The sequence below is a fragment of the Macaca fascicularis genome, chromosome 11 (genome assembly GCF_037993035.2).
Source record: "Macaca fascicularis isolate 582-1 chromosome 11, T2T-MFA8v1.1".
Taxonomy (NCBI): Eukaryota; Metazoa; Chordata; class Mammalia; order Primates; family Cercopithecidae; genus Macaca; species Macaca fascicularis.
Window position 1 is genome coordinate 102,734,731 of NC_088385.1, and position 17,690 is coordinate 102,752,420.

At 39.7% G+C, this 17,690-nt stretch overlaps 1 protein-coding gene across 3 annotated transcripts in view; it reads right to left on the reverse strand.

Annotated features, from left to right (window-relative positions):
- NTN4 (netrin 4) overlaps positions 1-17,690 on the reverse strand; it is a 122,234-nt gene that overhangs the window by 36,221 nt on the left and 68,323 nt on the right. For all 3 annotated transcript variants that reach the window (XM_005571905.5, XM_005571903.4, XM_005571904.5), the window contains exon 5: positions 17,365-17,553. In XM_005571905.5, the coding sequence (XP_005571962.3) occupies positions 17,365-17,553 (189 nt within the window). The remainder of the gene's footprint in view (positions 1-17,364; positions 17,554-17,690) is intronic.

The following is a 17,690-nucleotide window of genomic DNA, read 5'->3' on the forward strand; positions in this document are numbered from 1 at the left end:
ATTTTTCTTTTTGGCACTGTTTTCTTCTTTCCTTCTGCTATCAACTATTTTTGCTAGTGGATGAAAAGCTATAAAAAAATAAGAAAAAGTTGTAAATGTGCTTTACTCTGTGAAAGGCCATATGGTACCCCTTTACTATCCTAGGGAACATTTTTCTGTTGGTCCGTGCAATGTTATATACATTATGTTCAATGGTAGCTAGTTCCACAATATTCAAGGTATATTTAATTTCAAATAAAATTATGGCCAGGCCTGATGGCTCGCCTGTAATCCCAGCACTTTGGGAGGACAAGGCAGGCAGATCACTTGAGGCTAGGAGTTCAAGACCAGTCTGGTCATCATGGTGAAACTCAAAATACAAAAATTAGCTGGGCGTGGTGGTGCAAACCTGTAATCCCAGCCACTCGGGAGGATGAGACACAAGAATCGTTTGAACCCGGGAGGTGGAGGTTGCAGTGAGCCGAGATGATACCACTGCACACTAACCTGGGCAACAGAGTGAGATTCTGTCTCAAAAAAAAAAAAAAAAAAAAAAAAAAAAAAATGCTTGAATCAGTCTAATAAGAAAACAACCTGAATTATGATTTGCCTTTCATTTACTGAAGTTCAGTGTCTCCTGAGTTTTTGTACATCCTACCCAAAACAGGGGTAGGATGCATGAGATCTGCCTCAAAAGCTTTAAAAAATAAATGTACAGTATTTAAGTATGCTTCCTGTCTTCTACACACATTTAAATACATAATGCAAATAAATACAAAAGTCATAGCCTTGATTTTATTTTATTTTGAGACAAAGTCTTGCTCTGTCGCCCAGGCTGGAATGCAATGGCATGATCTCAGGTCACTGCAACCTCCGCCTCCTGGGTTCAAGCGATTCTCCTGCCTCAGCCTCCTGAGTAGCTGGGGTTACAGGTGTGTGCCACCACGCCTGGCTAATTTTTGTATTTTTAGTAGAGACAAGGTTTCACCATGTTGGCCAGGCTGGTCTTGAACTCCTAACCTCAAGTGATCTGCCCGCCTCAGCCTCCCAAAATGCTGGGATTACAGGCATCCAGCCATAGCCTTTATTTTTAATGCTTTACTATGTGACTGCTGCTCAGCGTCCCTATTTAATTTCTGTATCATTCCTTTCCTGTTTCTGGTTGTAGCTGGGCCAGTTACTATTTATTCCTGGGTATATCTAAGAGATCTTACGCAGCTAAAAAGCCAATTTTATATTCTTGATTTGCTATTTCAATTAAAACTGAAGAAAACACTTTTGCATATACAGACAAATTTTATCATGGGAAAACTTGGGTACACCATTCTCTCACTCCCTGCTTCCCTTCCTCTTTTCTTTTCTCTTTTCTTCCCTGCTGCTCCTCCTTCCCTCCCCTCCCCTCCCTCCCCTCCCTCCACTCCCCTCCCTCCCTCCCTCCCTCCCTCCTTCCTTCCTTCCTTCCTTCCTTCCTTCCTTCCTTCCTTCCTTCCTTCTTTCCTTATTTTTCCACCTGTTCAGCCTCCTGTATTTCCAGTCTATTCAGCCACCTAGCCAGGAATTGGAGTTATCCCTAGCTCCTTTTTCCTTTGGAGAAATAAACCCTATTGGCTGTGTCTATCTTCAAGCTCACCTTTGAACTGATGCGATTCATCCTGCCGTAATCTGTCATGCTCCCCTTTTTCTTCATACTACTTATTATAGCTTTTAATTACATATTTACTTGGGTAAATTTATTTAGAGTCTATTTCCATGGGGAGAGAGACTATTTTGTTGCATAGACAGTGACTAGAATAGGCCTGCCACATGAGAGGCACTGAATAAATCTAGGTTGAGTTTTTTAAATTGAATGATTTGTGTCATTTAAGAAATCTTTCTTAATAATTGATGATCTTTTGGCCTCCAATAATCTTGTTCTGATTTCTCACTTCATTGCTGTCACTATAGTACATTGTGAAGGGCCAGAGGATGGGAACCACATCTTTTTATTGCTGTATCCCGCAAACCTAGGATAATGCCTGACCCATTTTAGCAACTCACTCATCTTTGTTGCATCAGTAAATGAATGTGCCTCTTAATAAGCAACAACCATGAAATGATTTTATGTTTTGATGAACCTCCTAGAAGGTCCATACTACTCTTTATAGGTTTCTATTAATAGTATCTTAACACCACAGGATTGCAACTGAATACTAGAAACAGAAAACCACCCCTACAAATCTATAGTAGACTCAACTGGTCAAAACAAAGCAGATTATTCTGCACCTTCCCAGAGCAAGACTATATCCTACATTTAATGCTTCAGTCCGTCCGGCTTTATTATTTATGTTTTGTAAGAAAAGTTCTTTCCAGGCACGGTGGCTCACACCTGTAATCTCAGTACTTTGGGAGGTTGAGGCCGGAGGATCAATTGAGCCCAGGAGTTCAAGACTACCCTGGGCAACACAGCAAGAGCCCGTCTCTACGAAAAATAAAAAAATAAAATTAGCTGAGTGTGGTGGCATGGGCATGTAGTCCCAACTACTCGAGAGGCTGAGATGGGAGGATTATTTAAACCCGAGAGGTCAAGGCTGCAGTGAGCTGTGATCATGCCATTGCACTCCATTCAGCCTGGGCGACAGAGCAAAAACCCTGTCTCCAAAAAAGAAGTTATTTTTTCTAACTTGATAGGAGACATTCTCCACCCATAAGTACTTTTCACTGGCAGCAAAATTTCTTTCATATGAATGAATCTGAAATTCCTTTCACCCAATTACATCTAACTGGAACTCTTCTAGGAAAGCAAATTATTTGTTGCCACACCTCTACTTCCCCCTTACACCTTTTGAGTATTTATAGAAAGTTGCTGCAGTATCCTTGAGAAATTTCCTGGTTAATCTGACACTATTTATCATCTTTCACACTTATTCATTAGTATCTCTTTTCTCGATGGTTTTGTTGGCCTATCTGGAATATTCTCCAGTCATTTCCACCTTTCCTGTGCTAAGATTCTTTAGGATGAATTCAGTTCTTTAGATTCAAATGCTAGATGGCTATTTATCAGTAAGCAGACCCTTACAAAACTAAAGACGTTTACTTTAAAAAAAAAAAAAAAAAAACTAGGTTCTTTAAAAATTATTTTTGCCTTTAAAATACATATCTTATTATTTCTTCCTTTGGGTTTTGATTCTATTTTCATTAACTGGGTCACAGTGTGTAATAGAATTCTTTGGATCTTTGTAGGTCATTGGATCTTTCCAGTCAGACCAACCTGGGTTCAAATCCCAGCCTTGGCACTGACCAGCTATGTGAACATGGGCAAATTATGTACAATCATCCCTCCACATCTGTGGATTCAGCATCCATAGAATCAACCCACTGTGGATCAAAAATATTTAAGAAGAAACCCAATAAAAACAGCAATACAACAATACAACTAAACACTACAGTATAACAACTATGTACATAGCATTTACATTGTATTGGGTATTATAAGTAACCTAGAGATGATTTACAGTATATAGGGGGGTGTGCATATGTTATATGAAAATACTAAGCCATTTCGTATAAGGGACTTGAGACTCCATGAATTTTGGTATCCTCAGGGATCCTGGAACCAATCCCTTGAGGATACTGCCGGTGGAGGAATAGGGACAACTGTAATCAATTTAAGTCTCGGTGTCTTCATTTGTAAAATAGAAAATATGCTACCTAGCACATAAGGATTGCTAAATTACCTAGCACGCTCTCTGATCCATGACAGCCATTCACCAAATGCTCCTTCTCTTCTTTACGCTCCTTCTAATTATGTCCAGACTTTCTGAAGATTTACATATTTTCTAATTGTTTGCTTGATTATTACATATCCTCATCAAAAGAGAATGGTGTACTATTTATTTATTCAGTGAATTACTGAATTCCACTTTCTGCTTGGAAGACATTTTAGGGAATTTCATGACCTTGTCCACTTCTCTTCCCAAATAATGACTGATTTTTATGATTCATAAATTTGTAAAGTTTTGGCTGGGTGTAGTGGCTCCAGCCTGTGATCCCAGCACTTTAGGAGGCCAAGGTGGGAGGATCACTTGAGCTCAGGAGTTCAAGACCAGCCTGGGCAACATAGTAAGACCACGTCTATACTAAAAATAAAAAATTTAAAAATGAGCTGGGCATAATGGCACATGCCTGTAGTCCCAGCTACTCAGAAGGCTGAGGCGGGAGAATTGCTTGAGCCCAGGAGTTTGAGGCTGCAATGAACCATGTTCATGCCACTGCACTCCAGCCTGGGCAATAGAGTGGGAGTCTGCCTCAAAAAAAAAAAAAAAAAAAAAAAATCATAGCTTCTCCTTTTTTGGTGAATTTTAATATGCATTATTTAATCTTTTTAAAGGATTGCCTTAGTATGATTATTATGTTATGACATATCTATTTTCTCTATTTCTCTTACTTCTTAACCCTCTGCTTTTACTTCCTGGATTTAAAAAAAAAAAAAAGAGCTGAGATTAAAGTTTCCCAACTATTACTGCCAAGTTACTGTTCTATTTAAAGTGTGGTTTCCACAAACAGTTACTTCATATTCATTCTATGCTGGAATCATTCACAGTTGTTTCAATATAAAACAAGGATGTCTATGTTGTTTATATGGTATAAAATGAACTTGTGTGACTTTGCCAAACCTACAATTTGAAAGAAAAAGCCCACAAGTTACTATTTGAAGAGATCTCAGTGACCTTTGGGAAGGAATGGACTTGTTTACAGGCATGAGAATAAACAAATGAAAGGTGCTTATGTGGTCTTACATGTGTAATTGTGGTAAGGTATTCTGGATTTAATTACTGTAAAAATTGTACTTGAAAGATAGACTGAAATGAAAGCATCACTATACAAGAGGTAAAATGAAATAACTGTTCAACAGAGATCTTTGCAAACAGAAATGCAGAGACTCTTCCTGAGAACATCACAAGAAGGAACTGTTTGAGTAGAGTATGAAGAATGGCAATAGAGACTGAGGCAAGAGAGTCACCCACCCAAAGCACCTGCATTTCCATCAGTTAAGGAGTTTTCACCTAAGTTAGAAAGAAGGAAAAAAAAAAAAAAAGATCTGGATGATCTAACCCTTTTTTTACAAAGATGGCTGGTTCATTTGGGTAGGTAGCCATGTAACCAGATGCTATCTTGGTAAATGCTTGGTTTGGGTTTTAGGGCAGAGAGACCAAGTTTATTTTTATTCATTCTGTGCTAAAAGGCAATTGACTACATTTATTTTGGCCCATCAGGGAAGAAGGAAGGGCATGTCAATCTTTCAAGAGGTTCTTTACTTTGACAGAGAATGAATTCTGCTTTCTTTTCCATTTTCTGATTTTTCTTTTAATATGGAGAAAGACTATGTAATAGTTAAAAATATGTGTCTTGGCATAAAAGTCAATAAATTTATTGTAAAGGAATTAACTGTTTATTTCCTAAAAATAATTCTGTTCTACAGGCATTTCTTTAAACACCTGTTTCAAACGGTGTGTTCTTCTGAAAGGAGGAATTTTTTTTTTTTTTTTTTTTTTTACTTAGGGTCTCACTCTGTTGCCCAGGCTGTGTAGTGCAGCGGCATGATCATGGCTCACTGCAGCCCCAAACTCCTGGGCACAAGTGATCCTCTTGCCTCAGCCTCCTGAGTTGCTGGGACTACAAGTGCATACCATCATGCTCAGCTAATTAATTTTTTTTTTAAGAGAGCTTATGCTAGAGACAAGACTGCTATAAGCAGTGGTTTTCAAATGCTGGCCAGGAGACCAAAAGACCAGAATCACCAACGATGCTTTTAAAAGGGATGCAGATTTCTGTCCGGATGCCCTGTTGGAGATTCTGATTCAGTGTATTCTGGGCAGGACTCTAAGATTGCATATTTTCAGTAAGTGCTCCCTAGTGATTGTGACACACAGCCAGGTTTGGGAACCAATGACTAGAGAGAGCAGCTTGAGGTGAGAGAAGTGGGGCTGTGAAAGTGGAGGCAAGGCCTTGTCCAAACCATTTTACTTTTGACTCAGAGTCTAAGTCTGACTTCCTGATGAAAAATGACCTGAGAGTTTGAAACTGGCCATGGTGAGAATGTTTCAACCACAGAAATTGCCTAATGGTGTGAATCAGGTCAGGGTTCCCTCCCACCACGAGCCCTGCCGCAAAAGCCAGGATACACCACTGTCTAGGAAGGTTTTCTTTCCTTCCTTCCTTCCTTCCTTCCTTCCTTCCTTCCTTCCTTCCTTCCTTCCTTCCTCCCTCCTTCCTTCCTTCTTTCTTTTTTCTTTTCTTTTCCTCTCTCTCTCTCTCCCCCTCTCTCTCTCTCTCTCTACCCACCCCCTCCGTTGCCCAGGTTGGAGTGTAGTGGTGCAATCTTGGTTTACTGCAACCTCTGCCTCCCAGGTTCAAGTCATTCTCCTGCCTCAGCCTACCAAATAGCTGGGACTACAGACACCCTCCACCAAGCCCAGCTACTTTTTGTATTTTGATGGTGTTTCACCATGTTGGCCAGGCTAGTTTTGAACTCCTGACCTCAGGTGATCCGCCCGCCTCAGCCTCCCAAAGTGCTGGGATTACAGGCGTAAGGCACCACGCCTGCTCTCACATTTTTTAAATATGCCTGCCATAGAAAAATCTACCTGTGTTATAGATTACCAAAGTCACATAGGTGACTTTAGAGGTTTCAAGTGAGTTACTCTAAAAGAGACTGTCCTCTTTTAGAACAGAGAGATGAGATTCCTCAAAGTACCTCAGTACACAGTGAGAATTACATTCCCCTTTTTCTTTCTGTGCCTCAGCAACAAGTCAGTTTGAGCCTCCATTTCTGTTCTCAGCCCTAGGTTCAGCTGGAGAGATTCATGTTTTCCCTTGTGTTTACAGACCTTAAATGCACTGTCCTTTAAATTTTTTTTTTTTCCAAAGCTGTAGAAATAAATTCAGTTTCAATGATCTCCACTAGTCTTAAAAAAACAAACAACATCCCTGGAATCCTCAGAAGTGATTTCTTGGCATGGAAATGTGTAGTTGATTGTGCTGGGTCCAACAGTAGACTCTGATTAAGGTTGAAATAAAGAGGAAGTGAGAACAGGGATGATTTAATTGTTCACAAGAAATAAATCTATTGGCTAGAAGATTTGGTTCAGGGCCTTATTTCTTCAGGGTTGACGAATTTATAACCATTAAGTAAAAATGTGCACTTAAGAACCATAGCATTTAGCATGGTGCTTCTCAGGAGAGTGGGAGGAAAAAGTCTCCTAGAACATTCATGGAACCAGTAAGTCCTTGGCTTACCTGGCAGGAAGCTAGCTACCTAAATGCAAACAAAACCCCAAGATTAATGCTATCAATATTTGTTCAATGAATCAACACGCCCAGGTAAGTATTTTATTACATGTAAGGTAGATGCTGTGAGGAAAAACATTATCAATTTGTTTCATTTTCTAGATCAACTCATTAAAAACGACTGAGATTAGAAAGCTGGAAAACTGGCTGGGCCTGGTGGCTCACACATGAAATCCCAGCACTTTGGGAGGCCGAAGCGGGTGGATCACTTGAGGTCAGGAGACCAGCCTGGCCAACATAGGAAAACCCCATCTCTACTAAAAATACAAAAATTAGCTGGGTGTGGTGACGAGTGCCTGTAATCCCAGCTACTCGTGAGACTGAGGCAGGAGAATCATTTGAACCTGGGAGGCGGAGGTTGTAGTGAGCCATTGCACTCCAGCCTGGGTGACAGGGAGAGACTCCGTCTCAAAAGAAAAAAAAAAAAAAGAAAGCAGGACAAACTGTTTCAGCAATTTTACAGGAAAAAACAGAAATAGCCATCTAAGAAGTAGGGAGGGATATTTTCAAAGAAGTCTTCCCTAAATTTTCCTCACTCACCCCCACAGTCTCCCTAAGGCACTTGCTGTATCTTTTTCATTGTACTTTCCTCTTGTAAAATGGATGGTAATAATGTTACCTACATCGAAGTGATTTTGTGAAAGTTAAAAATGTGAAAACATACACAGTCCTTTGAATAGTGAACAGAAAATAGTATGCACTCAATATACGTCAGCTATTACTATGATATTGTCATCATCATCACCACCACCGAGTACTGAAATGATTGTTATTATACATTTCTCTCCATCTAGAATGTAACATCTCTTAGGGAAGATCTTTTCATTTTCACAGACTTAGTGTTTACCACAGTGCTTGGCACAGGGGAAACACTCAATAAATATTTTCTGAACTAAACTGAGCTACAACTTGTGTGCTTCTAGTAAATTTATCTCAGCTGTTGCTTCAGGTTTTCAATGGTTCGTTTCTTGGTTTTTTTTTTTTTTTTTTTTTTGAGAAAGTCTTGCTCTGGAGGCTCCCGGGCTGGAGTGCAATGGCGCAGTCTCGGCTCATTGCAATCTCCACCTTCCAGGTTCAAGCGATTCTCCTGCCTCAGCCTCCCGAGCAGCTGGGATTACAGGTGCCTGCCACCATGCCTGGCTAATTTTGTATTTTTAGTAGAGACTTTAGTAGTTTACAAACATGTTGGCCAGGCTGGTCTTGAACTCCTGACCTTAGGTGATCCACCTGCTTTGGCCTCCCAAAGTGCTGGGATTACAGGTGTGAGCCACCACACCTGACCCAGTTCTAACTTTTGAGAAGATGAAAACTAGGAAAGAAGAGAGAGAAGGAGAAAACGGCTGTCTTATGTTCATTGCTGGCAGTCCAATAGACTAGATTGCCCAAGCCTAGTTAACACTATGTTTATGATTATTTCACTGATAGAAATGTAAGGCTCATTATTTCCTTGATATGCATTTGTAGCCTCTAACACTTGGAAATGGGGAACAAATATATAGAAAAAAAATCTAGCATGTGTCTTCCCAAGTAAAGTCTTCACACAGATATGGTCGGTATAAAATAACGACACTTTCCAGTGTGTGCCATAGAACACGGGTCCCAAAAGATGCTTTGAAAGAAAAGCATTCTGTGGTTAAATTGAAGAGAACTCAAAACTCCAAAACAGGTTTATAATAAATATTAGCATATTAGGCTCTGAGACATCCTGCAGTGAAGAAACCTTTGATTAATTTATTTCCTAAATTTGAGGGCCATAGCAAAATTTCCCCTCACATAATTTCTATTAACATTTCATGGAATTAGAGCTCTGCAGATCAAACTCTGGAAAATGCTGTACCACAGAAACATATTTATTCAGATTTCCATTTTTTCTCAGTAAACCTCTATATAATTTATTCTAAAATATTCTAAGTCTATATGCACACAAATAGAGATGTAAACCTTCGTTAATTTGGATGTTTGGTTAACTAGGCTGTTCTGGCTAATTCTGAAAAGTTTAACTGTAGATTAAGTGCATAGAACCCTTGTTGAAAAGTGTTCAATAGCACTCTCAACCTTAAAACGAAAATTTTTTTTAAGAGATGGGGTATTTCTCTGCTGCCCAGGCTGGAGTGCAGTGGCGTGATCCTAACTCACTGCAGCCTCGAATTTTTGAGGCTCAAGCGATTCTCCCTCCTCAGCCTCCTGAGTAGCTGGGATGTCAGCTGTGCGTCATCGTGCCTGGCTACTCTGAACCTTTAATACGATTCAAAGCTCTGAGGTGGGATCAGAGGTTCTGCATTGCTAATCAGCAACCAGATGATGCCAATGTGGCTGGTCTGCAGACCACACACTGAGTAGCAGGTTGCTTTTCTGCCTTGGTAAGCACAGTAAAATAAATATAATACAATTGTTATTTTGAATAACATTGTACATGTTGTTGATGGAACCACATACTGAAATAGTTTAAATTTTTAAAATATCACCTTGTTTTCTTGATACTACCTTCCTCATAAAAGTAAAGTGGGAAATAATGGGAGGAAAACATCTAGCTATGAGAATATCGCTTTCAGACCTCACATGAAATCTGGTAATTATAGGTACTTAATAAATGTTAAGTATGTTAACTCATTTGTCATAAGCTTTATTATCAGTGATAACTGAAGCAGTGACAAAGAGGTGACATAGGGATACATCTACTAAGGAGGGAATTAATGATATGAAAATATTACTAAAGAGTAATGAAAATGCTCTCAAACCTACTGCCAATCAAACAACAAATTACGGAAAGTATGTAGGTAGAGAGAAGAACTGGATATGCTAATAAATGTTGGGATCTACTGCAGGCTCAGAAAAAGAGAAGAGAAGAACCAGAGTAATATTCTGGAAGCAGGTGCCAGTAAGGAAACCTAAACTAGGGAAGCAGACACAGGCATCTCTGCCCCAAATGTATCCTGGAATAGTCATAAAGTGAATGGAGATAGGCTTTCCTAGGGAAGCCTACCCAGGGATCAAGGAGCTGTCTGGAGAGGGAAAGAAAGAAATAAGATCTTCCCTAAGAACCCACCAACCTCCTATACATTATACTAAAAGAACTAAATTGGTATTGGTTATTTGCTTTTATTATTATTATTATTTTTTTTTTTTTGAGACAGAGTCTCGCTCTGTCACTCAGGCTAGAGGGCGGTAGCGTGATCTTGGTTCACTGCAAGCTTCGCCTTCCGGGTTCACGCCATTCTCCTGCCTCAGCCTCTCGAGTAGCTGAGACTACAGGCACCGCCACCTCGCCCGGCTAATTTTTTGTATTTTTAGTAGAGACGGTTTCACCGTGTTAGCCAGGATGGTCTTGATCTCCTGACCTCATTATCCGACCACCTTGGCCTCCCAAAGTGCTGGGATTATAGGCGTGAGCCACCGCACCTGGCCGGTATTGGTTATTTTCATAGTTTTCCTACTTGGTGCATTAAGTACCATCCAGGTATTTGTTAACTAGGAATGATTACTAACATGACTTAGTAGTAGTGGTTTTTAGCTTCAAGTTTTTCAGTAGACAGATGTAGGTGAATCCATAACAACATAAGGGGATCAGAAACTTGTTACAATTATGTTAGAATTACAGACAAATATGTTACAATTACCTTATTAAGTTTCAGGGCATTTTTTTTTTTTTTTTTAAAGAATATCTTAATGTGTTCTTGATGGAGTTTTCCTTGAAATGACTTTGGAGCCTTTGGTCTTCTGGTACTTGGGTATTACCTATAAATATACTTGGCTATATCTATAAATATCAACCAGGCAATTATAGTAGATGACGCACATGGACTGATTATCAACTACTTGTTGGTAGTTCAACTCCAGAGTTATTCTTGCTCCCTGACTGAGATGTCTAAGATGCAGACACTTTCAGCCAGCCACTTACCTGCTCTACTTCCCTCATCCTCACACTGCTTTAGCTACCTCCTCGCTCTTTCCTGGAAAATGCTGTACCACAGAAACATTCTGATCTTTTTTCAGTTGTCAGAATATTCTCTATTCTTTCTCCCTTCTGTTCTTTTATGGCAAATCCTGTTGATTTTTCTCTCTGCTGGGAATCTCTCTACTCATGCTTTGTTAATTTCCATTAAACTTCAGGTCTCAGGTTCTCAAAACTCAGAACACACCACTCTTGCTAACTGCCCCTCTGATGTGCTCCCCTCCACATTCTGTAACACGATATTTATCATACGTCTGTGTACAAGTGTGTGTGTGTATACCGCTAGTTGCCTATTACACCTATGTGTATATATACATTATAGATAACTCACTAGACTTTGTTAACTGTGTCAAAAGACTGTGTCTCTTTTGCTTATAGTTATAATTCCCAGGAACTAGCACACCTAGCACATAGTAGCACTGAATAAGAATGTATCGTGTGAAAGAATAAGCTTTAAAAAATATTCTAACTGATCAAGTCCATTGATGAATGCTCATTTTCGTGGATTGAAACAATAATAAAAAGTTATGTGTGTTGTTAATTTTAGCAGCATTCTCACAATTTGCTTATGTTTTTCACAGACCGGGTAGTTTGGGAACGAACACCTATAAAACTTGTTTTGCGCAAGTCTCTAGATGAGCTGTATAAGTAATAGTCACTACTAACAAGAGGTCACTTTTTTCCTAACTCTTCTTTCATACTCTTTTTATAAAACTCTGAAGCTATGAGCATTCTAGGATTTAAAAGCTAGGGATGGTGGCCTTTTTACATTTAGTAAGAATATGAGCCATAGTTTGAACATAGAACAGTAACAAAAAACAAAACTAAAAATAAACAAAAAGGTATTTATTTTGACTCCAACTTTGACAGTAAACCTTTTCTTTTTTCTCTTTTTAATTGGTCAGACTTAGGCACTATGAAAGGGCTTTATCTGTTTTAATTCTTTGTACATTTACTTATCTTATGACTTTACAAAGCCAAACAATTTAAAAATCAGTAAAGTAAAATGCAATGAATAATATGCAATGCTTTGAAATTAATCTGAGCTATACATCATTAAAATACATTGCAAATATATCACAGTATACCAATTGAATTATTGTGATAGCACCCAGTACCCTAGAAAATAAATACCAACATTTTTAGGTTGGCAGTTAAGGCCCTCTAAAATCTAGCCCCAATCAAACCTTCAACATTTTCTTGCACTATTCCCCCTGGTATTCTACTCTTTATTCTAATGGAAGTGACTAGCTGTTTGATACACCAGCACATAGAAGAGGCTCAAATGTTAGTAAAATGTTAGAAACTGACTTTGTTAACCAATGTAAAATTTGGCGGGGGTGGGGGGGGTATGCTTTATTTAGATTAGTGTTTCTCAAACTTCACTGTGCATCAGAATCACCTGGAGGACTTGTGAAAACTCGGATTGCTGGGTTCCATTTGCAGAATTTCTGATTCAGTTGATCTGTCTCAGGGCCCTAGAATTTGCAAGTCTAACACATTTCTCAGGTGATACTGATGGTGCTGGTCGAAGAACCACACTTTGAGAATCACTAGTTTGCTTGCTCACTTCAACTAAAGCTGAGTGCCGAAAGTGCAAGTTCAATATGATTTGAGCTGCCTTTGTGTAACACAAGAGCGATCTTTTGAAAACTAAGTCAGATCATGCCAGTTCTCTGCTGAAAACCCTTGCACTGACTCATCATTTTACTCCAGGTAAAAGCTGGTGAGCTTACAGTGGCCCATCGTACATATTATATTTTCTCCCCTCCCAGTCACCTCTCTAGTCTCATCTCCTGACACCCCCCAACTCTCATTCTGATGCAGCCACACTGACCTTTATTTGCAGCCACACTGCTATGTTATTTCCTCTGTCACATCAGGCACCTTCCTGCCTTAAGATGTTCACTTTAGGTATTCCCTCTCCTTAGAATGTTCTTTCCCCAGTTAACTCTTTGGCAAACTTCTTCACTGTCTTCAAATCTTAGCTGAAATTTCACCTTCCCAGTGCTGGGGCCTACCCTCATCATCCTGTCCCGTACTGTAGCCTGCCACTCCTCTTCCCACCCCAAGCCCTTGGCTCCCTGGATCCCTTCTCTCTTGGTTTTATTTTTTTTTCTTTGATGATAGTAGCCCTTATGAACTTCTCACATACTGTATATTTCACTTATTATATTTCTTGTCTGTCTCCTCTATCGGAATATAAGCTCCTTGAGGGCAGGGATCTTTGTCTTGTTCTCTGATGCATCTTAAGCACCTGGCACATAGGAGGTGTTCAATAAACAGTAACTGGATGAATGAATACATGAACACATTAGGTATACTGTACAGTGTACTGTTTCAAGGAAATGCTATATAACAGTATCTTTTTGAAACTGTTACCTGTTGCCCTACAAGACAGTTAACTTATCCAAGTTAACGACAAATTATTTTTCTTTCCTCTTTTATCTGTGTTGCAGGAAGTCAGGGACCCTGAATGGAGGGACTAGCTGAAGCCGCGGCAGAAGAACATAAATTGTGAAGATTTCATGGACATTTATTAGTTCCCCAAATTAATATTTTTATAATTTCTTAGGCCTGTCTTTACTGCAATCTCTGAGCATAAATTGTGAAGATTTCGTGGACACTTATCACTTCCCCAATCAATACCCTTGTGATTTCTTATGCCTGTCTTTAATCTCTTAATCCCGTCATCTTCGTAAGCTGAGGAGGATGTATGTCACCTCAGGACCCTGTGATGATTGTGTTAACTGCACAAATTGTTTGTAGAGCATGTGTGTTTGAACAATATGAAATCTGGGCACCTTGAAAAAAGAACAGGATAACAGCAATCTTCAGGGAACAAGGGAGATAAGACTTTGGACTCTGACTGCCGGTGAGCTGGTGAGCCAGATGAACAAAGCCATATTTCTCTTATTTCAAAGGCAAATAGGAGAAATATCACTGAATTCTTTTTCTCAGCAAGGAACTGAGAAAGAGAATGCGCCCTGAGGGTAGGTCTATAAATGACCCCCCTGGGGGCGGGCGTCTTTTACAGTCGAAGCCAAAGGGATGAAATAAGCCCTGGTCTCCTGTAGCACTCCCAGGCTTATTAGGATGAGGAAATTCCCGCCCAACAAATTTTGGTCAGACAGGTTGTCTGCTCACAAACCCTGTCTCCTGATAAGATGTTATCAACGACAATGTGTGCCCAAAACTTCATTAACAATTTTAATTTCGCCCCATCCTGTGGTCCTGTGATCTCGCCCTGCCTCCATTTGCTTTGTGATATTTTATTACCTTATGAAGTATGTGATCTCTGTGATCCACACCCTATTCGTGCAGTCCCTCCCCTTTTGAAAATCACTAATAAAAACTTGCTGGTTTTATGGCCCGGGGAGCATCACGGAACCTGCCGACATGTGATGTCTCCCCCTGACACCCAGCTTTAAAATTTCTCTCTCTTTGTACTCTTTCTCTTTATTTCTCAGACCAGCTGAGACGCTTAGGGAAATAGAAAAGAACCCACGTGAATATTAGAGGTGGGGTTCCTCCGATAATCTGCTTAGTAGTTCATACATTCTCATTTTTAGACATTTCTACTAGTGGTCTGAGGCTATGGGATACACACATATATATATCTATTCATTTAAATATATTCTGTACAAAATGGTGTCAGGACTAAATATGTTCTAGGTTGAAGCAATATTATAAGCAGACCATTTTGTTAGCACATGGAGATTAGGATCCTATATTTTAGGCCCCAAGGAGCTGCAGATTTTAAGGAGGTAATTATCTTTAACATAAGGTATTTTTGATCAATGAAGAGTAGACACTCTATAGTATTATTTTCCACCTTCTGGCTTATAGGACATGACGGTTATTATAATACTAGTTTTCAGTTTTATTTATTTATTGCTATTTTATTTATTTATTTTTTGTTGTTGAGATGGAGTCTCGCTCTGTCACCCAGGCTGGAGTGCAGTGGCGCAATCTCAGCTCACTGCAAGCTCCATCTCCTGGGTTCACGCCATTCTCCTGACTTAGCCTCCTGAGTAGCTGGGACTACTAGAAGGCACCCGACACAATGCCTGGCTAATTTTTTGTATTTTTAGTAGAGACAGGGTTTCACCATGTTAGCCAGGGTGGTCTTGATCTCCTGACCTCGTGATACGCCCGTCTTGGCCTCCCAAAGTGCTGGGATTACAGGCGTAATCCACTGCGTCCAGCCTCTTTATTGTTATTTTAAAATATAATATTAAAAATAGAGACAGGATCTTCTTCTGTTGCCCAGGCTGGTCTCAAACTCCTCAGCTCAAGTGATCCTCTGACCTCAGCCTCCCAGAGTGCTGGGATTACAGATGTGAGCCACCCCACCTGGCCTAGTTTTCATTTCTTGAGGGCTTACTCTATGACAGGCAATGTGCTAACCCTTTTATCTTATATAAACACTTTGTCTTATATAGTTCTCATTACACTACAGGTAGGAATTTTACATATGAAGAAACTGAAGTCCAAAGAGCTTCAACAGCTGGCATAAAGTCACACAGCTGGCAACTGGCAGTGAAGGCATTGAATCTACATCTGTTTGAAACCTATTAAATATTACAAAGTCTGAGTACAAACAAGGAGCAGGAGTAAAACAAGATGCTGGGAGAAATATTATGTCACAAATCCACATTTGGTGCTTGGTGTGGAAAGTGAGCAGTACTATATTTTATCTGCCACTATTTAAGAGAAAAAGCTTTTAACAAGCAAGCCTGTTCAAATTGCACGTTGATATCTTCTCCCTGACGTTAAAAAATATTTTTAAAGAGCAATGTAGTTTTTCCTTTAACAAACTCACAAATAACCCCAAGGTTTTAAATGCTTGTTTCCCATTGTAGTGCTTTCTTCCTGTCACTGTTTTTGAGCTAGAACATGGAGTCCTTGCTAGGGAAAGGAAGGGCATGATCATCAATCTCCATTAATAGCCTTGAGTGGCTTCTGTTATCTGATGATTTCTGAGCTGATAGAGGGTAAATACTGATGTGGTTAGATGAGCTATTCATCCACATTTGACATTTACATAAGCTCTGCATTCACCCTTTATATTCACATATTTCAGATAGTGTCCTATGAATTGGGTAGGTCTTTTCAAATTCTATTCTTTCTCCAAATAAACCTCTTTTTCTTTCCTTTCCTTTCCTTTTCTCTCTCTCTCCATTTTTTTCTTTTTTTAATTTTTAATTTTTTAGAAAGATTTGGCTCTATTGCTCAGGCTGGAGTGCAGTGGCACCATCTCACCTCACTGCAACCTCCGCCTCCTGTATTCAAGCCATCCTCCCACCTCAGCCTCCCAAATAGCTGAAACTACAGGCGCACAGCACCATGCCTGGCTCATTTTTGTAGTTTTTCTGGGACAGGGTTTCACCATGTTGCCCAGACTGGTCTCAAACTTATAAGCTCAAGTGATCCGCCTGCCTTGGCCTCCAAAAGTGCTGGGATTACAGGCATAAGGCACTGTGCCTGGCCTCCAGATAAACCTCCTCTCAGAGTTATGTCAACAAAAAAGCAGAACCCATGCTATAAGAGTTTAGTATTTTGGGGAGAGCATAAAATTATTATGATTTCCTAAATTAGTTATGATACAGAGGATACATTAGAGCAGTGTCAATCAAAATGGATTTATAAGGAAACCAAAACTAATCTTTTTTCATGTTTAAGTTCACTGTTAAGGTAAAATAATAACCCAAGTGCAGTAACCACCCTTTATTTCATCAGCTTGAGTCTATTTATTGTCTACCTTCTCCTCACAAGTAAAGTCTTAAGATCTTAAATAGCTCTCCCTCTCCATCACTCTTTTTTCTCTTTTATTACTCATCTTGTTTTCTAAAATGTGGTGCTACAGGAAATAATTTTACTTTATGGAGAGTGAGAAAGGAAATTATTTTTATGAATATTATACTGTTTTCACCCAACAGGTTGAAAATTCTTGCCTCTTATTAATGAAGAAATTAACTGATATCTGTGAGTCTATTATCTGAGAACCTCAATGACCTCCTTCTCTTGGGTTAGCAGAATGAAGGATAAAGAGATTCATCTCTTGTACAAATCAGCCTATTTTCTGGAAACCACAGGTTACTTACGTTTGCAAGCATCTGGAGCTGAGAAGGGTCTCCGCAGGTCACGATAGAAGCCTGGCTTGCACCTCTGGCAATGCTGTCCTTCTGTGTTGTGCTGACAGTCATCACAGACGCCACCGCTACGATTCCCTGATGCCTCCCACACATTAACGTCGAAGTGACAGGTATCGGCATGCCCATTACACTTGCAGGCTGGCAATAAGAAGCGTGGAGAGAAACACTAATAAGTAAAAATAAAGTGATGGCTTATCTCATATCAGGTAGTTAAAAATAGGATGAGTTGGCCAGGCATGGTGGCTCACGCCTGTAATCCCAGCACTTGTGGGAGG